Raw genomic sequence first — 25823 nt, 5'->3', positions numbered from 1 at the left:
ATTTCAGATGGTTATGGTTATTGTTTTCAATAGCCAAAAGCCAGTTTGGCCTATTAAATACCAAATAAACATCTTGTTTATGCATACTTTCCTTCCTTCTTGTTTGTTGCTTAAAGAGAAAATAAATCGGGTATCGGAATCGGCCAGTTTGCTTGTAAAAAATCTCTATCGGAATCGGCTAAGAAAAATCATGATCAGTGCATCCCTACTTAAAACCAACCTTGCGAAATGTTTGAATATTCTTCTTTTTGTTTCTGTCTTTGCTGGTCATGGGTCAGGGGCATCCTCCATTGTGAAGCTAGAATGTGACTGTATCACTGGCTTGACAGGATGCAGTATCATATGAAATCAGGCACAATTGAAGTCAAGAGTTTGAGCTGTTAAGGCTTATTCAGACAGAGAAAGACCAGGAGAGCTCTTCCTGCAGTTTGTAAGTTGGAATGTTTTACATTAAAGGGTTAGTTCACCCATAAAAGAAAATTATGCCATAAATCACTCACCCTCAAGGCATCCTAGGTGTATATGACTTTCTTCTTTCAGACAAATCCAGTCGGAGCTGTATAAAAAATTGCATCATGCATCAGTACAAAAGAAGTGAAATAAAAAGTGTCCATCCATTTTTAAAAAAGGCCTCCTGTAGCGAATCGATGCATTTTTGTAAGAAAAATAACCATATTTAAAATGTTTAATAATAATCTAGCACCAACAGTTATACACGGAAGCAGGTCCGGGTAGATGTATGAGGTCGGCGTTGCGCATGCGCTGCTGAGAAGTGACGAATGTGGAAGCGCAGGGGATAGATCAAAACAACGATCACTAATTAGAATCACAGAATGAGGATTTGTAAAGAAGAATGTCAGAGGATTTCGATATAAGCCAAGAGGTTTTCCTTTGCTAAGATAAGGAAACTTTGCTTCCTTTTAAAAACGCATCGATTCGCTATAGGAGGCCTTTGTTCATACCCTGGAGCCATGTAAAACACTTATTTTTAATTGATGGGTGCTTTTTATTTCACTTCATTTGGACTGATGCAGTGCAGCACCTTCTGAGTGCCATTAAACAGCTTGAAAGATCAAAGACAATTGTTAATATAACCTCAACTGGATTCATCTGAAAGAAGAAAGTCATACACCTAGGATGCCTTGAGGGTGAGTTATTTATGGCCTAATTTTCATTTTTGGGTGAACTAACCCTTTAATATTAAAGTTTATATCCAATAGACGGATGGAGTTTTTCTATTTAAATGGGAAAAAAAAGAACTGGAATTTTTGATCTGGATGTTTGGAACAGAGAAATGGGCAGTAGTCAATGTTAGATTGACCTACTTGGCCAAGACCTTATCCACTGATCTGCTGTATCAGTGCTATTGCAAGCCAGTACATGTAGTTCCAGTAAACATACTTAGTTAAAAAAAAAAAAAAAAAACTAAATAACTTTGTTAATATCAGTTTAAAAGTTAATCATGCAAGGCACTAGACTGTAAGGATTTAAATAATTCTCTCTCTCTCTCTCTCTCTCTCTCCAGAAAAAAGCTAAAGGTGCAGAGCTGTTTGAACAGATCATGTATCACTTGGACGTTGTCGAGAAGGATTACTTTGGCCTGCGCTTCATGGATTCAGCACAAGTACCAGTAGGAGCAAAAGGATTTCTAGATAGTGGATACAATATGTGCTTTGATATATGAGATGATTTGATCTGATTGATGGGCCTGTTCTGTTCAAATAGTCAACACTTGCTCACCTCCAGTGTGAATGGTTGCATCATGATAAAACTAGAACGCCTCTGTCGTTATCTGCAATAAACTTATGTTGTAGTAAGCTTGAATTTTATTTTCATTTATTAATATGGTTTACACTTGTATCCAAAGCTACATACAAATACGGGGTACCTCAGCATTTTACAGAGTTGATTTGCTGAGGAGTGGGGGGGGGGGGGGTACTAAAATGTATTCAGGCAGCAACTGGTAGCTAGTGAAGTGAGTCAAAGAGAGCTGTGACGTGCATTCTTAACTGAACCCTTTGCCTGATGTTGTATGCCAATACTCATGAGTCATGACTGGGTCTTCATGATGTGCTTTGAATCAAACACAACTCCCAGAAGTATTGGCTGTCTGGATGCTGTTTTCATTGATGCACCTAGCTAAATTAAAGTTTTTTTGCATTCCCAGCTTGCATTGTAGACACATTGTTACTGCACAGTCAATAAAAATCAGGAGCTGATCTTTTTTTTTTCTTTAACTTTTCCGATGGTTCTTTTTCAGTATTTGCAATGGTTATTTAATAACTTCTGTTCAACTAATTAAAAATAAATTCGGGACTCACATTCTGATAAACTCTTTATTGACAGCTATGTACCTTTAAGAGGAATAAATTGTTGAATGTGCAAAGAGCAGCAGACAGGGCTCAGGCTAGTGCAGAGTCTTATGTGTAGAACAGAAAGAGGGAGGGAAGAGGGTGTGAGGAATGTGTGGGAGAGATTGAGAGACACTATTCTTCCATCAGTGTCTCCTCAATCCTTCCCTCCACATTGTTCATACATCACCCTGTTAGAGCAGCCCTGCTCAATAGACGGGACAGAATTTTCTGGTGTTTTCAAACCAGAGTATAAAAATTTTTTTTGCCCACCAGCCAAAGTGGCTCATCTGATTGATGGGCCTATATATATTTATTATATATAGATTATATATTTTTACTTTATATATAATATATGCAGCAAACTTAAGGTTCTCCACAACCCAAACGTGAAATGTTTCATTTACTTAAATTTACAGCACTGGCTTGATGTCACCAAGAGCATCAAAAAGCAAGTCAAAAGTAAGTAAAATACTGTTCTTACTACTTTGCTCACTTCTTGGTAAATGCTGTTTTGGAGAGGTTTGATTATAGGAGCAGTAATATGGCCTGGTATAATACACGTGAACATTCCTCCTTACAGATTTAACCGTGGTTATTTACTCAGAAGCTCTGTTCCAAACCATGTGGGCTGCCTTGCATTGTGTTATATAGGTAGGCAGCCAGGGGCGTAGATTATGCGGGGGATGCGGGGGACATGCCCCCCCCCCACTTTAAATACCATGGAAATTCGTCCCCCGCATTTTTCGTCAATTGTGTTCCAACAGAGGTTTTCAAGAGCTGGTGTGAGTAAATATAGATTTAAACTCAAAGAGACAGAATAGTCTGTGCATGACCTGATATTTTATTCGGACCCAGAAGGTGAGATGAACATCACAGAGTGCTAAACTCTCCTGCAGTGTGTGTTTCAATCATACTCGAAGCCGGAGGCGCTATTGTGCAGAGAGTCATACCAGGAAACTTCTAATATGGGCAAAAGCGTCCAGCTACCATTGTATGAAAAACAGACACTTTTGGAAACACGAACACATTAAACATACGATTGTGACAATATATGTTTTTTTTCGAGTCATCTCCAGCAGGTGATAAATAAAGTATATGAACAATGCGGTGCAAATTGCATTTAGTATTATTATGTGACAAATGGGGGTTGTCCTGCTTAAAAGAAACATTTAGACGTCTTGAATGGAAAACAAAACGTGGCTCAGGACTTTGATTTATTTATGTTTTTCTGTTGCAGCCTAGAGCAGCTTAATCTATTAAAATCACTAGTCTTCTTTTTAATAAAAAATGTTTTTAACCAGCTGCTGAATTGATTTTATTTTGGTTTATTTAGCACTAGACATTAGAGAAAAAAATAAAGTTGCCTATAGTATCCACTACCAGACAGATGTTTTTGAACCGTAACCTTGTTAATGTTTTTTAAAGAAGTCTCTTCTGTTCACCAAGCCTGCATTTATTTGATCCAAAGTACAGTAAAACAGTACAATTTCAAAATGTAATTTAAACTTTGCATTTAAATTTTTAGCATCATTACTCCAGTCACACGATTCTTCAGAAATAATTCTGATATGCTGCTAAAAAAAAAATTATGATAATTTTGAAAACAGCAGAGTAGAATTTGATGAATAGAAATTCAGAAGAACAGCATTTATCTGAAATGGAAATCTTTTGTAAATTGATGTCTTTATCATCACTTTTGTTCAATTTAAAGAATCCTTTCTAAATAAAAGTATTAATTTCTATAATTTATTTTCCAAAAAATAGACAAAAAAATTTACCCTAAGCTTTTGAATGGTATAATGTAGAGAGAGCTTTTTGTTTCACATAAATGCTGATTTTTGGATCCTTCTATTCATCAAAGAATACTGAAAAAATCCACTCATCTGTTTTAAATATTGATCATCAGCAAATCAGCATATTAGAATGATTTGATTTCTGAAGGATGTGACACTGAAGACTGGAGTAATGATGCTGAAAATTCAGCTTTGATCACAGGAATAAATTAAATTTTACAATGTATTCAAATAGAAAACCATTATTTTAAATAATATTTACATTTACATTACATTTATTAATTTAGGTGACACTTTTATCCAAAGCGACTTACAATTGCTATATATGTCAGAGGTCGCACGCCTCTGGAGCAACTAGGGGTTAATTGTCTTGCTCAGGGACACATTGGTGTCTCACAGTGGATTCGAACCCGGGTCTCTCACAAAGGCATGCGTCTTATCCACTGCGCCAACCCCCCAATAATAGAAATATTTCACATTATTCCTGCTTTTTTCTGTACTTTGGATCAAATAAATGCAGGCTCAGTGAGCAGAAGAGACTTATTTAAAAACATAAAAAACCTTACTGTTCAAAAACTCTTGACTATATTGATTACATATATATATATATACACACACACACACACACACACACGTGTGGTGCGCGTGTGTGTGTGAGTAATTTCTGCCCCCCTCACTTCTGAAAAGATGGCTACGCCCCTGTAGGCAGCTCACAAGTCTTTATAACAGAGCAATGTTTTAGTTATTCTTCCTTGGTGCTCTCCGGTTTGAATAAGGTTAATGCTTAACTATGTCTGTGAAGGGCAGGTAATAATGAACCATGAAATTGAAACTGTATTTCATCACTTACATGACATTCTTTCTGAAATGTTTAGCCGCAATATTTTTTACATCACAATAAGCTGTATATTTGTGCACTAAAAACTTGACCATTTCTAGTAAGGCTTTTTGCTGACCAAATCTGTTATGTTCTCTGCTTTTTGCCTTGATTCAGTTGGACCACCATATTGCCTCCACATGAGAGTAAAGTTCTACTCCTCAGAGCCCAACAACTTGCACGAGGAGCTAACAAGGTTCATCCTGTTTGTATCATAATCAATCTACTAATATTCATGCAACTGTTGTACTCACTCCTTTCATCTTCATTGTTTTGTAGATACCTTTTTGTGCTACAGTTAAAGCAGGACATTCTCAGTGGGAAGTAAGTGACAAGTTATTTTGAATTGTGTTGTGAATGTTAAAAATTAATGACATTTGACTGAGTATTATTTAAAGGTTGGCTACATAAAATTTGTTTTTGAGCAATGGGTTGTCTACATTGACACAGTTTCATTCTTAAAAATACAGGGCCCCCAAAGAAGTTGTTTGTCAGATGTGAAAGGTTTTTTAACAATATATCCACAGTCTTTCATAAATGTCTCACTGTAATAAAGTACTTTGAAAAACACTTTTATAAACCTTAAATGTCTGATGGCTTTGTCTAAATACACTGTGATCACCGTGTTAATCCAGGTTAGAGTGCCCATTCGACACAGCAGTGGAGTTGGCTTCGTATGCTTTACAGGGTAAGTGACAGAACTGTGCTTCCTGAAATCAATTCAGAACAATTCAGAACCAGAATCAGAAAGGGCTCCTAATCCCCCTCTTCCTACTGTGCGCTGATCTTCTACATAAATGCTCAGCACTCTCCTGTCATTTAGAAAGTTTTTTATGCTGTTTTGGTCATGTAATCAAGCATTAAGGGGCTTTTCCTGACATGTTTGAAAGCAGCTGGGTCAGATGATCTTGCCGCCTTTTTCATTAAAATTGCTGCCCCTGTCATTGCGGCTCCTCTCACAGCCCTCATTAATCTCTCCCTCCATACAGCCGAGATTCCACCTGCTTTGAAAGAAGCGGTTGTGCTTCCCCTGTATAAGGGTGGTGATCAGGCTGACCTAAACAATTACAGGCCAGTCTCCATCTTACCTTGTGTGTGTAAAATTCTGGAAGAACTTGTCAACAAACAACTAATCAATCATCTTAATGTAAACAGTATCATCTCCGGGGCACAGTCTGGCTTCCGATCAGGGTATGGTTGTGTTACAGCTACCACTAAAGTGCTCAATGATATTACAACTGCGTTAGATAACAAACAACACAGCGCTGCTATTTTCATTGACCTTGCAAAAGCTTTTGACTCTGTGGACCACAATACACTCATCCACAGTCTCAGCAGCATTGGTGTCACTGATCACTCTCTGGTTTGGTTCTCAAATTATCTGTCTCACTGGGTTCAACGTGTAAGATTTGAAAACCACTTCTCCCATTCTCTCCCGGTTACCAGGGGTGTCCCCCAAGGCTCCATCCTTGGCCCTACACTTTTCTTAATTTATATTAATAACATTCCCCAGGCAGTTGGTAACTCACTCATTCACTTATATGCTGATGATACAATCCTTTATGCCTCAGGTTCCTCCCCTGAGGCTGTTCAAGCTACCCTGCAAGATAGCTTTTACCAACTACAGCAGTCTTTTACACATATCAAACTCACTCTCAATACCTGCAAAACAAAAATAATGTGGTTTTACCGTAAGGGTACTACGCCTCCTCCTGCCCTTAACATCACTACCTGCAAGGGGGCTATTCTAGAACAAGTCACTGCATATAACTACTTGGGCATCTGGTTGGAAACTTCACTTTCTTTCACCATTCACATATCAAAGCTGCAATCAAAGGTCAAAGCCAAGCTTGGTTTCCTTTACAGAAACCGCTCTTCATTCACCACCTCTGCTAGACTTATTCTCATTCAAATGACTATTCTACCCATGTTAGACTATGGAGACACTATATACAAGGTGGCTTGCAACTCCACTCTTTCAAAACTTTATCTTCATATTAACGATATGCTCTTTATCGTTCTGCTATCAGGTTTGCCACGAATGCAGGCTTCAATACACACCACTGTGCTTTATATTCATCTGTTAACTGGCCCTCCCTTTACAATCGTCATACAGTTCACTGGTTCACCTTCATTTACAAGACACTTCTCGGCCACTCACCTCCTTACTTAGGTCACCTGCTGCAGCCAAAGGCGGTCACATATAACACTCAGTCCTCCCTTCATCTTCAACTAAGCATTCCCAAAACTAATTCTGCGTTTGGTCTTACATCTTTTCAATCTGCTGCTGCTCGCAATTGGAATGCTCTGCAAATCATTCTCAATCTAGATAAACTAATTCCAATTTCATCCTTCAAAACTAGTATATCATACTTGTTCACGGACAAATGCAGTTGCTTCACTACATAATTATTTAATGTTTTTTTATTTTTTTTACAGTAAATAGATTGATGTTTGATATTTTAAAATGTATTTATGTTAATGCTAACTTGTATCTTTCAGCTGAATTGGGTGATTGTGACCCTGCTGAACACAGACTTGACCTGGTGTCAGAATTCCGCTTCATCTCAGACCAGACAGAAGAAATGGAAGCAGCCATCTACAATGCATGGAAGGAGTGCAGGTATATATAAGGGAGCTCATTCTATAAAAACGTACCTCCTATCTGCACATGTAGAATCCTTTTAAGTAAGTGCTTAGAGAGGAAATATAAACGTAAAGCAGTTTTAGTTCAGTGTGTGGGTCATCACCTCTCCTGTCTCCTCAACCAAAGCTCTGCTGTTGACCCTGAACACTTTTTTTTATCTGATTTATGACCCATCACTATAACCTTGACAAGCTGTAATCTACAGCAGGATGTGCAGCAGCTTGGGTTGTTTTACTTTCTTTAGATTTTACTTTGCCCTGTTTTTTTGCTGATGTCGCAGGGGTCAGACGCCAGCACAAGCTGAGATAAACTACCTGAATAAGGCCAAATGGCTGGAGATGTATGGGGTGGACATGCATATGGTCAAGGTATGCATTTGAAACATGCAAGTTTGTGAAAATCAGGATTTTGAGGGGAGAGGCTCTCTTCAATCTGGGTATTTATCCGGAAACTTAACTGTTCTTTATGTTACCGCGTTCCTCCAGGCACGGGATGGAAATGAATACAGCCTAGGTTTGACCCCCACTGGAGTGCTTGTGTTTGAGGGGGAAACTAAGATTGGCCTGTTCTTCTGGTAAGCACTCCTTCACCAGCTCTTTACAGTTGAAGGTTATTGTGAAAAAAAGTATAAAGTAATAAAAAGTTAAATATATTACATGGTATAAAAAAAGTCTTGCATTTTGAGACAGAAAAGCAGTTACTATGAAATGGCTTAATGTGATCTCCCATATCTGTTGGAAGTAATAAAGCAGAGACATTTCAAAATAAGAGTACCGGAGTATTTCAGGTTTGTTTAGAATTAAAAATCCCACATTATGCATTAAATCTTTTTTCTTGGTTATTATTGTTATTTGGGCTGTACAATATACTACGTCTGACATTTAATTTAACACAAACTTTTGTCTCCTCTCTCTGGACTGCCCCATCACAGGAAAGACTAAAAACATTATTTAGCACATTCAGTGTATAGATGTTGCAAGTATTACCACAATAATCTGTAATCTGTCTTTCTTTAAACACATTATTATTGAGATATTGGTACATAAAGTAATTTCGATACATATAAAACAAACATGTTGTGTTTTAAACTTGCAGTTATCCTGTTTTGCTGATAAATAGTGTTAAATGTGTTTAATATTCTGAGATGCATGTAATGTGATGTCAATGGTCATTTTATCTAAAGCAAACTGATTGTCTGCACAGGCCCAAGATCACGCGTCTGGACTTTAGGAAAAGCAAACTCACCCTGGTGGTAGTGGAGGATGATGAACAGGTAATGCAGGAGATAGAAGAGGTAAAGACACATCTCACCCATACAGACACGCACGCATGTACAGGTTCACACATCGTCTGCTTGTGAGGGGTGATCACAAACAGTATGCACACTCTTAACTCAAATGTGGTTTAAAGCTGGTATTAACATGCTCCATAAATGTATCTCCTGTCACCACTTGTGACTGTTCAAATGATTGTTTTGTTCATACATAACTATCAAGTTTAAAAGCAGTTGGTAGGTGTAGGTGTGTAGGTTGTCCCAAAGTTATTTGAGGTGTATTAGGACCCGTTTATGTTTATGCTAAAAATAAGATGTAGCATGTGTTTTCTATTGTGATGTGAAGCATGTGTCTCCCTGCATCCAGGAACAAACCACTTTTTTTGAGTGTGTATGTGCTCTTGCTGAGACTGTTGGCATCTCTCCAGCTTGAATTAATAAATGACAGTCTCCCTTCAGGCATGCCTGGCATCTGAAACACTTCACACTTTATAAATGACTGGAGCTGTGAATGTGTGGACAGAACCGCCCATCACTCTAAGTTTGAAAATATACAATAACAATGTCAGTCATGACACAATGTGTATTTTTATGTTTTTTTTTAATAATAGCAATGTTTGCCACATTGTGCAGCCCTGTTAACATGCACAAGAAGTCTGTATGTACTTTGTGTAAAATTGCTAAAATAGTTTGGAAAAATGTGTGTACCCTGAAAGGTAACTTTGTCTGGATAGTTCAAATTAGCTTCTGTTAATAATAGAACGAAGGTGTCGAGTCTTGTGTTTAAGCCTTTCTTGGTGGTTAAAGGGATAGTTCACCCCAAAATGATTATTAGATGTTTATCTGCCCAGGGCATCCAAGATGTAGATGACTTTGTTTCTTTAGTAGAACACAAATTATGAATGTTTTAGCTTCAGTCGTTCAGCTGTACAATGCATGGCAAATGGTAACAGAATTATGGTAACAGAATTATGTTCTAAACAACATTTGTCAGCATATTCTTGATTTTACAGTTGTTTATGCCTTCCTTCATTCCTTTTGTAACACCAGAGGACAAGTTAGTAATAAATTGCTCTTACATTTTGACCTCTGCTGTAGGGGAAAGAGCAGGAGCACACGTTCGTCTTCCACATGGACCATCCGAAGGCATGCAAGCATCTGTGGAAGTGTGCCATAGAGCACCATGCCTTCTTCCGCCTGCGTGGCCCGGTCCAGAAGAGTTCAAACCGCTCTGGATTCATCCGCATGGGCTCACGTTTCAGATACAGGTCATTTTTTTCTAAAGTCCATTAATCATTTGTCCATCATGAGTGTCTGGCAGATAATTAAACACATAAAAAAATCCTACAGACTTCTGTCAATGACTAAACGTTAGCACACACTAAAACCATCAATTGAATGGCAATGCCCTGGTGCCAGCCCACAACAAACATTGTGGAGGCTTGCCATGTCAGATTTAACAATTGTGTTAATAAACTTTCCTGGATATAGTTTATTTGAAGCTCTTAAAAATGTTACATCTCTACTTTTGCATCTGCAATGGGCACATGCACTCTTTTGATTTTAATATTAACCCTTTCTAATCATGTCCAGTGGTCAAATGAATGTTATTTTCTTTTTCTCTTGATTGAGATAAGACTTCCTGTTTTTCATAGGTCCTCTTCACAATATCTGCTAAGTTGTAAATCGTGGCATAGTCTGTGTGTTTGTTTTGTCCTTACTATGGAATTGTATCTTATCTGCAGCTGCCAGCCCGGGCTTTGACGCTGTCCAGTTCAGCTCCCTATTGGCCAGGCTTTTTGTTTGCCTGCGCTCATTTTAGAACTTGTCCTTGCTCCAGAATGAACCTATTTTTTACATCATTGAATTCAATTATCTTTGATTTCGTTTTTTGTTGTGGTTTTATTTTTTCATTTTGTTAAATTGTTTGCTAATGCTTGTTGGTCTGCTTATCCTCCAAAGTACAGTGGCTTTTCTCTTTCAGACATCAATAGACTTTCATTACTCTACCTGTAAAAGTAAATGTCTGCAGTCTTATCGAGTCAGCAGGGATTTATCAAGAAAGTTCTAAAGATATGTGTGTAACTGACGTTAATTTCTTTTATTTGTGGGAAGTGGGAAGACAGAATATCAGACAACTAAGGCCAACAAAGCTAGACGTTCTATCTCCTTTGAAAGAAGACCAAGTCGCCGTTACTCTAGAAGGACCATGCAGAACAGAGGTGAGAAAATGTCTTGTGCTTTGTTGGGAATTAAAACTGACTAAATGTAGTGATATTGTCAACATTTCCAGTAGCATGGTATTCTAGAATCTAAGACCAGTATTTGTGTTTTTTTCAATTTTTCTTTTATTTACTCTTTTGATCCCAACAAGTGAACCAGTCATCACTTTTCAAAATCACTTTATCAAATATTTGACTTCTGCTTTACTGCTATGAGTCATATTATGCACTATTGTAAAGCCCCAACACTGTTTCAGGTCCATGCACATAATTTTGTTGTGACTTCTGCTTTATGTGGTCTTGCATAATAACATGTTAATTTTTTTTGTTCCACCTCCCCAGGTCCTAACAAATCCTCAGAGTAAGTATTTTACATTCCTTCATTGTGCAATGGAATTCTTATGGCTCTCGTATAGTGATGAGGTGTCTTCCAGTTTCAACATTAGTCATAAAGTATGTGTCATTTGAAAGCACACAAACACACTGTTCAGAGCTGTTCAGAGCTTCTGTGGACTACTAATGTATATTAGTTACTATCCTACTACGGTATTACCATATAGTGTAGTGTGTGTACTGTATATTGACAGCTTATAAATGCTGAATGATTAATGCCCAGTCTCTTTTTAGATTATTTTTTAGTTTATACCAAAATGGGCTGTAAGGCAATCATTGTGGGCAGTAAGGCAATTCATTGTAGTCATTTTGCTGTACAAGTCATTTTGCTGTACAGAGATGATGGCAAATAATGATTTTTGTTTTAAAACATGATTTCAGTGTGATATAAGACATGAACTTTAACTACTACTACTGTTAAATATTCTTATTCCTGGTGCAAAATGCATTACTAGTCTGTCAGCTTAAGCACATGCTGTCAGACTGAGTGTTCCACTTTAGTTTGATAAGCACCCATACTTAGACTGGGATTCAGCAGCTGTTAAAGGTGCAAACATGAACATCATCATCTGCTGGCACTTTTGTAGTGCTGATTTATGGGGGATTTTCAAGACTCATGCTGTGACTAAGTACATTAATGCTTCACAAATATGATTGTTTGACTAAATTTATTTTTTAAAGATGTGGTCATTTGCTAGAAGCAACATTAGGAAAGTTTTGGCTCACTGTTATCCAGTGCTGGTTTTCTGGTTACCTCTATGAAAGGACCATCTTTGTACTGCCTACTGAAGTCAGTCAACAGTAGCTCATTAACCCTGACCCAGTTATCATATCACTTGCATTTTCTCTTCTATTTTCACAGTAACCACAAAAACGGAGTGAGCCCAAGTTTAGAAGCAAAGGTACCTTCTTTCTGTTATACAATTATTATTGTTTTTTAAACCAGTGTTTATTGTTAATTATTTGATTTAAGATGAAATGTCCAGTCATATTTCACTCTAAACTTGAGGAAAATTATTGCATATAAGTAAATTAAGAAAAATAAAGCCTCCTTTATTGTTTCATATTACATTTTTTTGTTGCATTCTGACTTTGTTTTTCTCTCAGATTCTCAAAGTAACGCAAAATTTATGATGACAAAATTTAATTTTATGAAAGTTTCAATACTGATGATAAGAAGATGCGTTTCTTGAGCACCAGATCAGCATATTAGAATGATTTCTGAAGGATCATGTGACACTGAAAACTGAAGTAATGGTTTCTGAAACGTCAGCTGTATTGCACAGGAATTTATATATATATATATATATATATATTAAATATATTAAAAATATTAAAATAGACAACACTTATTTTAAATATCACTATTATTATTATAATTGTTTTTTTTTTTTTAATTATCAAATTAAATGCAGCCTTGGTGAGCATAAAATACTTTAAAGAAAAAAAATTCAAACATTATATCTCACCAACCCCACACTTCTGAAACAATTACACCTCAAAGTTTTAATAATATAAATGTTAATTATGAATTTGACTTGTTAAAAAAGAAACTTGACCCAAACATTAGATCACCCATTTGTTTATAAATGAGTCAGCAAGTTTATTTGTTAGAGTATATACGGCGTATTTCTAAATAGTTTGATTTGAACTTCATCTTTTTGATCATGCATTTGCTCATTTGGCTTGGAAAGACTATTTAGCTTTAGTTTTTGCAGTACCTAATTGCATCCCACATGCTTCTTTCCTCAGCCCACCCAAACACGGCCTCCCTGGTCCGGTATGCCTGTGGTCAGCAGCCCACCCTCTGCACCAGGACCCATAGAAATCGAAACCCTCCCTAGGAGCCCTGAAGGCAGCCAATCGGACAAGAGGAGGTGAGCTACTCACAATTTTAATGCAATAAGACCTTTAAGCAGGTTAATCTGATTCCCTGCTGTTACTTCAGGCCCCTGCACAGCCAGTTAACATCACTTTGGCAGAGTGCAACACTTGTATAAATGATATATTTGTGCTATCTGGCGGTGCTGCTGGTGTGTTGGTGTGAGGTTGTGGTGCTGGCTGGTGTCTGGTGCTGAAGGTGCTTCATACTGTTTAGCTTTGACATTGAGCAGATGGCTGCTTCAGCACAGGAGAAAATGCCTGCTGGGCTGACAACAACCAACTCTCTCTTGATGTGAAAGGCCTGTCTTTCTCTGGTACTATCTTTTTCCTTGTCTTGCTTTTTCTCCCGAGGCTGTTTTGGGGTTTATTGTGCTGTGCAGAGCTTTGCCTTAAACTTGAAATATTGAAAAGAAATGAAATCAGACTGGGATTATTGTGTTGGATATGTTGTTCCTTAATGTTATAGCTATCTGGGATTATTGTGTTGGATATGTTGTTCCTTAATGTTATAGCTATCTTTTGTCTAAACTTTGTTCTAGTCTGATGTTCTGAACCCCAGTGGCCTTTTCATAAGGCAAGGTATGTACACCTGTTTCCTACCCCTCAGCCAATCAGTGCATCTCTGAGGGAGTCTGTGTGATTGGCTTTGAATCCGTTCTTTTTCCTCTGACTGGGCAAATCAGTGTATGCTTCAGTTCTTGATTCTAGTCCAAACCAATCCAATCAGTGGGTTAGGCCTGTGATATCAGCTGGGTAAATGGAATAGTGGGGTGTAAAAGTAACCTGGAGCAGTTGGCATTGTGTTGTTGGCTTTGTGACTGTCCTGTCCTCTACTTCAAGACTGAAACTAATACAGGTAGTCTCAGTACTAGTACCTTTGCTTGGCAAGTTCAAGATGGAATCAACAGACAGGTGGACATCACTTTGTCTAAATTGATTCTTATTGATTTGTATAAATTGTCCTCACTAACCAAACACAACCCCTTCTGCCTAACCTGGTGTTGTTTACTCAAGTATGTTTTATTCTTTGAAATCATTCACACCTTACATTTTTATAATAATAGTAACAATTTTATTTTAATTTCTTACTTTTAATTGCTATTAATAATAATAAATTAGGATCTAATTATATAAAAAAATTCATTTTGCTTTGAGACAATTAACTCAAGAATAGTGAGCTATATACTTTGAACAAAGCCTGTACAACTGTTTCAAATTAATTACACTGTGAATTTAGTTTTTATTAAATTTGTTTCACTTTTATTCTTTTATTTTTGTTACATTGTTATTTGCTCAGTAGTTTCAATTATGTTAAAAATTATCTTGTACATAAAAAGAAACATCATTTGCAAATCGGACATCTCAGGTTTTCATTGTTGAATTCAGTGAGGAAAGAAGAAAAATGCTGAATAGTGGTTTAGAAAACATTTGAATGCATTTAACTAATCCTTTTTTTTTTTTTTTACTCATTACATTTACTTTTCCTCTTGTCATGTGATCCGCTCTCTTTACGTTGCCTACTCTTTTCTGACTTTTACACATCAGACTCTACAGTATTTCTGTCTCTTATGCTAACACTCCCCCCTCCTCCACTGACCCATCCAGGACTTCAGTCCCCCCAGCGTGGCCGACAGGCAGCTTCCTGCACCTCCTTTCATACACAGATCCACCCCCGCATTCTTCGGATACAAACTATCCGCCAGGGAACGCCAGGATAAAAGGCATACCCTCTGACTGAGATCTAGTGAAACTACCTGAGCTAAAGACTTCCCCTCGTTTTAACCATTCAAGCCCTTCCCTTCTGAGACTGAAACCAGCCAGAAGGGTGAGATCACCTTCATGGGAGAAGCCTGAAATCCTTACTGTGGCTGTACTTTCGATGAGAATGACTTGGTCATTATTCAGCCAGCTTTATCACCCAGAAAATATCCTGTTGACATTTATGTTAGCTATTTATTAAACATTTAAGTTATGCCTTGATCATCATAACCACACTTTTACTTGATTGTTTATGCCTACTATACTTTTAAAACAAAGATATTAGACATTTTCCACAACTAGGGAACAAAGTAGGACATTAAACTCTTAAAAATGAAGTATTTGCAGTGAAAGGAAGTACATGACATTTAGAAAATGTTGTTTGTATTTCAAGATGCCAAGCTAAATATCATATGAGATTTGATTGTTATTTTAGTAATAAACATTAAATATAAGCATTTGTAAAAAAAAAAAAAAAAAAAAACTATCAAAGAGCAGGCAAAAAATAAACAACTTGGTTGATATGTTATTGTTTTGGCATTATTACCAGTTTGTAATTTGGTATTAAATTGTTATTATTATTATTAGTGTCACACACGCTATGCAACTTATATACACATATATATATATATAATATATATAATATATATATATATATATATATATATATATATATATATATATATAACACCAAAGTTGAGTAACAGTCCTACTTAAGTTGGGACTCTTTTTGGATCGAGTATTTCATATAAACATCAAAAAATTTCATAAGAACATTGGATTTGTGCTTTTAGGGAATACGGAAACATATTTGTGGAAAGTGCTATTATAATTGTATATTTTATTTTAGACTATCTGTGTGTGATCAGAATTATCTGATTATTGACTTTTTTTTATCCACTTGACAATGTGTAGTACAGTATACACTGTTTTTCAGATTGTATACAGTACAACTATAACCAAAGGACAGATGTATCTTGCATGGCTTTAAGACGTTTGATTAAAACTAACACACAGAGTCAACTCCCAATTGTATGTTTCAGTTTCTCTTTAGGTTTCTACTGTGCATTTCTGTAAATGATTAACTTTTTGTTGTCTTTTTTTTTTTTTTTTTACTTTAAAGTACAGTACTTTTAAGTACAGACACTGAATACTTTAAAGTGCCAAGTGGGTTTAGTCAGTGTGGTGAGAGTGACATGTCCAAAAAGTCTTTGAGTTTTAATCTCATTCTAGTCGTTTATGGAATGTGACCATTCTCTCCCTCTTTTCACTGAGGGAGAGTGAATACTTTGCTCTAGTGATTCTAGTACAGGCATTACTAATGTGCATGTGTGTGGTCTTTTAATCTAGTTCTAGTGGAATGTGTGCGGTCAGTTGGCATATGACTCCATTAGATAACGGTTCCATTCCTTTGGTGTGAAGTTCTTCAGCAATGCTGAATGCAGTGTCTCTGCTCATTTTTGATTTATAAGGGTTTCATTATTCAGCATATAGAAATGCATATTCATTGCCCAACACCCATCTGAAGCTGTCACATATTTGAAATGTGACACTGGGCTATTGCATAGCTGTAACTTGAGTCTTGGTCTGGCCTCAAGCATTTTTGTCCAGGTGAGTCACTTTTTTCATATATCTATCAATGTGGGCCATGTTTGAGCAGCACATACAGGGTTACATCCTGTAATTGACAGATGGTAATGAAACCTTTTCATCCTTTAAAGCATACCCTTGGTGACTGACCTCTTGGAGACGTGCATAGATGAGGTGCTTCGAGTCCCTGTTCCCATGATGACAGCAGAAGAAGGGAGACCAGGTTCTGCTCATACCCCTGCCAGCACAGCCACAGAGGAGACCCTCTCTCTGACCGGTGAGTTAACACATCACGGATACAGTGGGATGCACTGGCAGAAATTTCGGACAATGTTTTTCTTGCAGAATTTTTTATATCCTATTAAATTCATTTGTTCACAACAATTATAAATGTTTCAAAATCAAAATTGGGCATCCAAAAAAAATGAATAATATACATTATAAATGTAGAGTTTATAGTTAACTTTAAAAGAGTTTATGTTTGATCTAGGTCAAAAGTAAACACTAATATCGTCTGCTTCCGGGATGCTCCACTTCAAAATAATAAATAAAACATTATTGGCCAGTACTAACACCGCGTAACTGCTGTTCACAAGTATGGGACAGTGAAACATTCTTAAAGACATTAATACTTTTATTTAGCAAGGAATCTTTAACCCTCAAAGACCGAGACAGCCACCCGCGGCTGAAAAATAACTGTTGTTTTTTAATGTTTAATAACTTTTAAACGGCTGATCCAATCTGAATGCTTTAAAAAGTGATTTAAAGCAGAGATTCTCCACGTTTCGGAGATATCTTATTATATTCAGAGGCCCGTAGTGTATGTGACTATGTCATCACATTTTGACAAGATTGATTCGTCAGAAGAAACCAATGTTTTATGTCAAACAGAACTTTGACATAAAACAAATGAAAACCAAGGATGAGACAGTGGTACATATCTGATAAAGCACTGGGATTTATGTCTTGGGTCGCTGGGCGATGTCCCGGTAAAATCGCTTCTGATGCAGATTACAGTCAGCGGATCGATCATTTATATTATGTCTATTATCTGTAAATAATTATATAAATATATAATTCTTAAAGGTAGTTTGCACTATTTTTTCTGTTGCACTCTGAATATTTCTCAATCATTTTGTTTGTAGTTTGTGAATCATCTGCACTGTTTTTGCACTGTATTGTTGAAGACAATTTGTGCAATTGTTTTTACTATATGCTGCATAGTTTGTGTTTATTGTTCATACTCAGATTGAAAATATATTTCTCGGAAGAAAAAAGCTTTTTTTGTTTGGTTTTGTTATAAAATAACACTCTTTCCATTTTCTTTACTCATTAAAATGTTGTTGGACATACCTCTATTGTTAGTAAATGAAATAGGCCTGTTTTTCACTTAAAGGCGCAGATAACAGTATTGTAATAAATGGCTATAACTTGCTTGGGGAATGGCATATCTAAACAAAATTTTATTTGGAAGTGTAAAACACCCAGAGACAACTTTCTAAAGAAAAATATCCAAACTTTAGGATTTCTGTTTGAGTACACCATAAAAAAACACCCAACTGTTGCTTGCATTTTTCTTAAAATTCTGTAATTTCATTCATTCTTTGAGAAAACAAAAGTAAAATTGAGACTTTAAATTAGTTAAACTTAAACTCTCCTAAGTTCTCCTGTTTATAATGATATATGGCACTTGATGCTGACTGCAAGAATGGGTCTGAAAAACAAAGAAAAGTGCAGGTGTGTCAGGCGCCCCAAAAATGTTCTAGGTCTTTAAGGGTTAAACTGATAAAAGATGACAATAAGAACTATTCAGCAAAGAATCGTGTAGAAAAAAATAGTATCATGATTTCCACAATAATAATGATTAGTAATTAGACATAATTATTGAGCACAAAATCAGCATATTAAAATGATTTCTGAAGGATCATGTGACCTTGAAGACTGGAGTATTGGCTGCTGACAATTCAGCTTTGTTGTCACAGGAATAAATTAAATGTTAAAATATATAAAATTATCTTGGTTTTACAAGAAAATATAAGTCTGTTGCTTTTACATCTTTATTCATTTCACTTTCAAAGACTAAAATGAATGTTTGAAAGATGGATTAATTTGTATTCTTTATGAAAAGCTCAACAACAATACAACAGTACAATGACAAACTTATATAATGTTTATTAATGAAAATTAATATGACGAGTCATGGCATACACCCAGTGGCGGCTCCAGACTCTTTCTCATGAAAACCAACAAAAACTACAGTGGACACGGCTAATAACTGTATATTACTGCTACTAAACAACAAAAACAACACAGCATATCAACTAACTTTTTTTTAATTGATTAATCAATTTCAGTTTGCAAACAATATGCTCAAACTTTAAAGTGTTAGTTCACCCAAAAATGAAAACTATGTTATTAATGACTCACCCCCATGTCGTTCCAAACCCGTGAGACCTCCGTTCATCTTCAGAACACAGTTTAAGATATTTTAGATTTAGTCCGAGAGCTCTCAGTCCCTCCATTGAAACTGTGTGTACGGTCTACTGTCCATGTCCAGAAAGGTAAGAAAAACATCATCAAAGTAGTCCATGTGACATCAGAGGGTCAGTTAGAATTTGTTGAAGCATCGAAAGTACATTTTGGTCCAAAAATAGCAAAAACTACTACTTTATTCAGCATTGTCTTCTCTTCCGTGTCTGTTGTGAGCACGTTCACAACACTGCAGTGTAGTGATATCCGGTTCGCGAACGAATCACTCGAGTTAACCGGATCTTCTTGAACCAGTTCACCAAATCGAACTGAATCGTTTGAAATGGTTCGCGTCTCCAATACACATTAATCCACAAATGGCTTAACTTTTTTAATGTGGCTGACACTCCCTCTGAGTTCAAACAAACCAATATCTCAGAGTAATTCATGCACTCAAACAGTAAACTGACTGAACTGCTGTGAAGAGAGAACTGAAGATGAACACCGAGCCGTGCTAGATAACGAACAATAGACTGACTCGTTCACGAGTCAAGAACCGATTGCATCGGTTTTCGGATCACCAGTAGTGATGGGAAGCTCGGTTCTTTTCGGCGAACCGGTTTTCAGACACTTCGATTCAATAAATCAGTTGAAAAAAAAAAAACGGTTCACCGGTTCTTTTGCACTCGACGTACTGTCATTGGCGATGATTGCCCTTGATTTAAGCCTTCGGTTTACCTGCGCTCATAACATTAGCACAGAATCAGTTCAGAATCAATCACCAAAAGAATCAGTTCGGTTCAGACGCTCTGTGTGTCAGTCTGCTTCACGCTGAATCACACATGCGCAGTATCATCAGCTCCTCGGTTCTCGAATCGGACTCGTCCGACAGAAACGGTTCTCAGTTCAGTGTACGAATAAATGTGAATAAATGTAAATTATTAATTATTGTTCTGCATAGTTTGAAGATAATTTTTTTTTTAAATCTTTATCCCGGATATATATATTTTTTAATCAGGAAGAGGGTGGGGGGGTCAAATGGGGGGTCAAGGCGTTTTTTTGGCAGGGTCTTGAGACCCCCCAAGACCCCCCCCGGCGCCTCCGGTGCATACACCACATGCTATATTGTGTATCGACTAATAAGTTATAGAAAGTCTAGCAAACACTGTGGGATCAAGCAAATAAAAATAGCATCTGTAGCTTTACGTCAGGTAAAACAGGATTTTCAAAATAAAAAAAGTATGTAAACTAAAAAATGTAAACTAAATTGGCTTTCAGTGACCGTGTTTGCATGTTTTATTGTCTAGAAAACCAACATGCTCACCCTCTCTGGTGTGAGAAGCGGTCTTTTACTTTTACATTTTCTTTGAAAACAAAGCCTCTGTCCACCATCGTTTCCTCAGTATTTTGCATCATATTTGCTGCATGCACCTTCGCACTCGTATACACCTGAAGCGCTTGTACTGAAAGCGCCTCTTTCACTCTCTTCACGTCAATGTCAATGTCAATGTCACCTTTATTTATATAGCGCTTTAAACAAAATACATTGCGTCAAAGCAACTGAACAACATTCATTAGGAAAACAGTGTCAATAATGCAAAAATGATAGTTAAAGGCAGTTCATCATTGGATTCAGTTATGTCATCTCTGTTCAGTTAAATAGTGTCTGTGCATTTATTTGCAATCAAGTCAACGATATCGCTGTAGATGAAGTGTCCCCAACTAAGCAAGCCAGAGGCGACAGCGGCAAGGAACCGAAACTCCATCGGTGACAGAATGGAGAAAAAAACCTTGGGAGAAACCAGGCTCAGTTGGGGGGCCAGTTCTCCTCTGACCAGACGAAACCAGTAGTTCAATTCCAGGCTGCAGCAAAGTCAGATTGTGCAGAAGAATCATCTGTTTCCTGTGGTCTTGTCCTGGTGCTCCTCTGAGACAAGGTCTTTACAGGGGATCTGTATCTGGGGCTCTAGTTGTCCTGGTCTCCGCTGTCTTTCAGGGATGTAGAGGTCCTTTCTAGGTGCTGATCCACCATCTGGTCTGGATACGTACTGGATCCGGGTGACTGCAGTGACCCTCTGATCTGGACACAGACTGGATCTGGTGGCCACGGTGACCTCGGAACAAGAGAGAAACAGACAAATATTAGCGTAGATGCCATTCTTCTAATGATGTAGCAAGTACATAGGTTGTTATGGGAAGTGTTTCCGGTTCCGGTTTACCTAATTAATGCAGCCTAAAAATCCTTTAACGGATTTAGATAATAAAAGCATATTAGTATGTTATGTGTATGCCAGGTTAAAGAGATGGGTCTTTAATCTAGATTTAAACTGCAAGAGTGTGTCTGCCTCCCGAACAATGTTAGGTAGGTTATTCCAGAGTTTGGGCGCCAAATAGGAAAAGGATCTGCCGCCTGCAGTTGATTTTGATATTCTAGGTATTATCAAATTGCCTGAGTTTTGAGAACGTAGCGGACGTAGAGGATTATAATGTAAAAGGAGCTCATTCAAATACTGAGGTGCTAAACCATTCAGGGCTTTATAAGTAATAAGCAATATTTTAAAATCTATGCGATGCTTGATAGGGAGCCAGTGCAGTGTTGACAGGACCGGGCTAATATGGTTATACTTCCTGGTTCTAGTAAGAACTCTTGCTGCTGCATTTTGGACTAGCTGTAGTTTGTTTACTAAGCGTGCAGAACAACCAGCCAATAAAGCATTACAATAATCTAACCTTGAGGTCATAAATGCATGGATTAACATTTCTGCATTTGACATTGAGAGCATAGGCCGTAATTTAGATATATTTTTGAGATGGAAAAATGCAGTTTTACAAATGCTAGAAACGTGGCTTTCTAAGGAAAGATTGCGATCAAGTAGCACACCTAGGTTCCTAACTGATGACGAAGAATTGACAGAGCAACCATCAAGTCTTAGACAGTGTTCTAGGTTATTACAAGCAGAGTTTTTAGGTCCTATAATTAACACCTCTGTTTTTTCAGAATTTAGCAGTAAGAAATTACTCGTCATCCAGTTTTTTATATCGACTATGCAATCCATTAGTTTTTCAAATTGGTGTGTTTCACCGGGCTGCGAAGAAATATAGAGCTGAGTATCATCAGCATAACAGTGAAAGCTAACACCATGTTTCCTGATGATATCTCCCAAGGGTAACATATAAAGCGTGAAGAGTAGCGGCCCTAGTACTGAACCTTGAGGTACTCCATACTGCACTTGTGATCGATAGGATACATCTTCATTCACTGCTACGATCTGATGGCGGTCATATAAGTACGATTTAAACCATGCTAATGCACTTCCACTGATGCCAACAAAGTATTCAAGTCTATGCAAAAGAATGTTGTGGTCAATTGTGTCAAACGCAGCACTAAGATCCAATAAAACTAATAGAGAGATACACCCACGATCAGATGATAAGAGCAGATCATTTGTAACTCTAAGGAGAGCAGTCTCAGTACTATGATACGGTCTAAATCCTGACTGGAAATCCTCACATATACCATTTTTCTCTAAGAAGGAATATAATTGTGTGGATACTACCTTTTCTAGTATCTTGGACAGAAAAGGGAGATTCGAGATTGGTCTATAATTAACTAGTTCTTTGGGGTCAAGTTGTGGTTTTTTGATGAGAGGCTTAATAACAGCCAGTTTGAAGGTTTTGGGGACATGTCCTAATGACAATGAGGAATTAATAATAGTCAGAAGAGGATCTATGACTTCTGGAAGCACCTCTTTCAGGAGCTTAGATGGTATAGGGTCTAACATACATGTTGTTGGTTTAGATGATTTAACAAGTTTATACAATTCTTCCTCTCCTATGGTAGAGAATGAGTGGAACTGTTCCTCAGGGGGTCTATAGTGCACTGTCTGATGTGATACTGTAGCTGACGGCTGAATGGTTGCAATTTTATCTCTAATAGTATCGATTTTAGAAGTAAAGTAGTTCATAAAGTCATTACTGCTGTGGTGTTGGGAAATGTCAACACTTGTTGAGGCTTTATTTTTCATTAATTTAGCCACTGTATTGAATAAATACCTGGGGTTATGTTTGTTTTCTTCTAAAAGAGAAGAAAAGTAATCGGATCTAGCAATTTTTAATGCTTTTCTGTAGGACATGTTACTTTCCCACCAAGCAATACGAAATACCTCTAGTTTTGTTTTCCTCCAGCTGCGCTCCATTTTTCGGGCTGCTCTCTTTAGGGTGCGAGTATGCTCATTATACCATGGTGTCAAACTGTTTTCCTTAACCTTCCTTAAGTGTAAAGGAGCAACTTTATTTAAAGTGCTAGAAAAGAGAGAGTCCATAGTTTCTGTTACATCATCAAGTTGTTCTGAGGTTTTGGATATGCTAAGGAATTTGGATACATCAGGAAGATAACTTAAAAAGCAGTCTTTTGTGTTAGAAGTGATGGTTCTTCCATACTTGTAACAAGAAGTAGAATTTACAATTTTGGCTATATGAATTTTGCAAAGAACTAAATAATGATCTGAGATATCATCACTTGGCTGAATAATTTCAACACCATCAACATCAATTCCATGTGACAGTATTAAATCTAGAGTATGGTTTCGACAATGAGTAGGTCCTGAAACGTGTTGTCTAACACCAATAGAGTTCAGAATGTCTATAAATGCTGATCCCAATGCATCGTTTTCATTATCAACATGGATATTAAAATCACCAACTATTAAAACTTTATCTGCAGCCAGAACTAACTCGGATGTAAAGTCACCAAACTCTTTAATAAAGTCTGTATGGTGCCCTGGTGGCCTGTATACAGTAGCCAGTACAAACATAACAGGGGATTTATCATTAAGATTTGTTTCTTTGGATAATGTTATTTGAAGTACCATTACTTCAAACGAGTTATACTTGTAGCCTGCCCTCTGAGAAATCCTGAAAACGTTGTTATAAATTGAAGCAACACCTCCACCTTTGCCTTTTAGATGTGGCTCATGTTTATAACAGTAATCTTGGGGGGGTGGACTCATTTAAAATAATGTAATCATCAGGTTTTAGCCAGGTTTCTGTCAAACAGAGTACATCTATATTATGATCAGTGATCATATTATTTACAAAAAGTGTTTTCATAGAAAGGGATCTGATATTCAATAAGCCAAGCTTTATCATTTGTTTATCCATATTGCTTCTGTTTTTTATTTGTTGAACCTCAATTAAATTGTTAATCTTAACTTGGTTTGGACGTTTTTTGTATTTTCTAGTTCGGGGAACAGACACAGTCTCTATAGTGTGATATCTAGGTGAAAGAGTCTCTATGTGCTGAGAATTAACTGACCTCTGTGACGGGAGGCCGCTAGCAGACGGTCGGTTTAGCCAGTCTGTCTGCTTCCTGACCTGGGCCCCAGTTAGTCAAGTATAAACACTAAGACTATTTGCCATATTTCTAGAGAGAAGAGTGGCGCCACCCCAGGAGGGATGAAGACCATCTCTTTGAAATAGGTCAGGTCTGCCCCAAAAGCTCGTCCAATTGTCTATGAAACCTATGTTATTCTGTGGGCACCACTTAGACATCCAGCCATTGAGTGATGACAATCTGCTATGCATCTCATCACCACAGTAAGCAGGGAGGGGACCAGAGCATATTACAGTGTCTGACATCGTGCTTGCAAGTTCACACACCTCTTTAATGTTATTTTTAGTGATCTCCGACTGGCGAAGTCGAACATCATTAGCGCCAGCATGAATAACAATCTTACTGTATTTACGTTTAGCTTTAGCCAGCACTTTTAAATTTGCCAAGATGTCAGGCGCTCTGGCTCCCGGTAAACATTTGACTGTGGTGGCTGGTGTCTCTATATTCACGTTCCGTACAATAGAATCACCAATAACTAGAGCACTTTCATCAGGTTTCTCAGTGGGTGCATCACTGAGTGGGGAGAACCTGTTTAATGTTTTGATCGGAACAGAAGAGCGGTGTTTTGACCCACGACTACGCTGCCTCACCGTCACCCAGTTGCCCTGCTGCTGGGGCTCTGTTTCCGGAACCGAACAATGTACAGGAATCCCTGAGCTAGACGCATCCAAAGGCGTATCTAGAGCCCTAACATTTTTACTGTCCTCAATTAAAGTTTGGATGCGTGTCTCTAATTCTGAAATCTTCTCTGTCAGCCTAACTATTTCCCTGCATTTATCACATGTGAATCCCTCATCAGCGACAGAGATAGATAAACTGTACATGTGGCAAGAGGTGCAAGAAACAATGATAGGAGAAGCCATTACTCACCGTGCTTGATGAAACTTCTTACTGCGGTTGTTAGATGAACTTGTGAAAACTGGAGCGAGGGAGAGGAGAAAAGAAAACAGCGATAGGTTCGAATGAAAACGCTAATGACAAGCTAACGAGTGCTAACGCTTTGCAGGTGTACTGCACTCACGGAAATATAATAAAAGTGAACGATCAAAGTTAATCTGATAAGATTGATCGATAATATCAGAAATATGGTGTGAATTAAGTTATATTTTACCACTTTAAAAAACAGAGAGTGATAGTAAGATAAAGATTCTAGAGAAAAAAATAAAATAAA

General features: G+C 37.3%; 1 protein-coding gene across 5 annotated transcripts in view; it reads left to right on the top strand.

Moving 5' to 3' along the window:
* The window catches only part of LOC132152973 (band 4.1-like protein 5), a 51677-nt gene that overhangs the window by 13697 nt on the left and 12157 nt on the right, over positions 1 to 25823 (top strand). For 3 of the 5 annotated variants that reach the window (XM_059562022.1, XM_059562023.1, XM_059562021.1), the window contains exons 3-17: positions 1526 to 1630; positions 2771 to 2813; positions 5142 to 5220; positions 5304 to 5348; positions 5660 to 5712; positions 7527 to 7647; positions 7952 to 8039; positions 8157 to 8245; positions 8875 to 8965; positions 10043 to 10212; positions 11060 to 11166; positions 11509 to 11527; positions 12422 to 12461; positions 13312 to 13436; positions 16923 to 17068. In XM_059562022.1, the coding sequence (XP_059418005.1) occupies positions 1526 to 1630; positions 2771 to 2813; positions 5142 to 5220; positions 5304 to 5348; positions 5660 to 5712; positions 7527 to 7647; positions 7952 to 8039; positions 8157 to 8245; positions 8875 to 8965; positions 10043 to 10212; positions 11060 to 11166; positions 11509 to 11527; positions 12422 to 12461; positions 13312 to 13436; positions 16923 to 17068 (1321 nt within the window). The remainder of the gene's footprint in view (positions 1 to 1525; positions 1631 to 2770; positions 2814 to 5141; positions 5221 to 5303; positions 5349 to 5659; positions 5713 to 7526; positions 7648 to 7951; positions 8040 to 8156; positions 8246 to 8874; positions 8966 to 10042; positions 10213 to 11059; positions 11167 to 11508; positions 11528 to 12421; positions 12462 to 13311; positions 13437 to 16922; positions 17069 to 25823) is intronic. The other 2 variants (XM_059562024.1, XM_059562025.1) reach the window with 2 other exon arrangements.

This window comes from Carassius carassius, chromosome 11 (assembly GCF_963082965.1).
Source record: "Carassius carassius chromosome 11, fCarCar2.1, whole genome shotgun sequence".
Lineage (NCBI taxonomy): Eukaryota > Metazoa > Chordata > Actinopteri > Cypriniformes > Cyprinidae > Carassius > Carassius carassius.
Note: the sequence above shows the minus strand (reverse complement) of the source record. Positions and strands in the feature narration are given on the sequence as shown.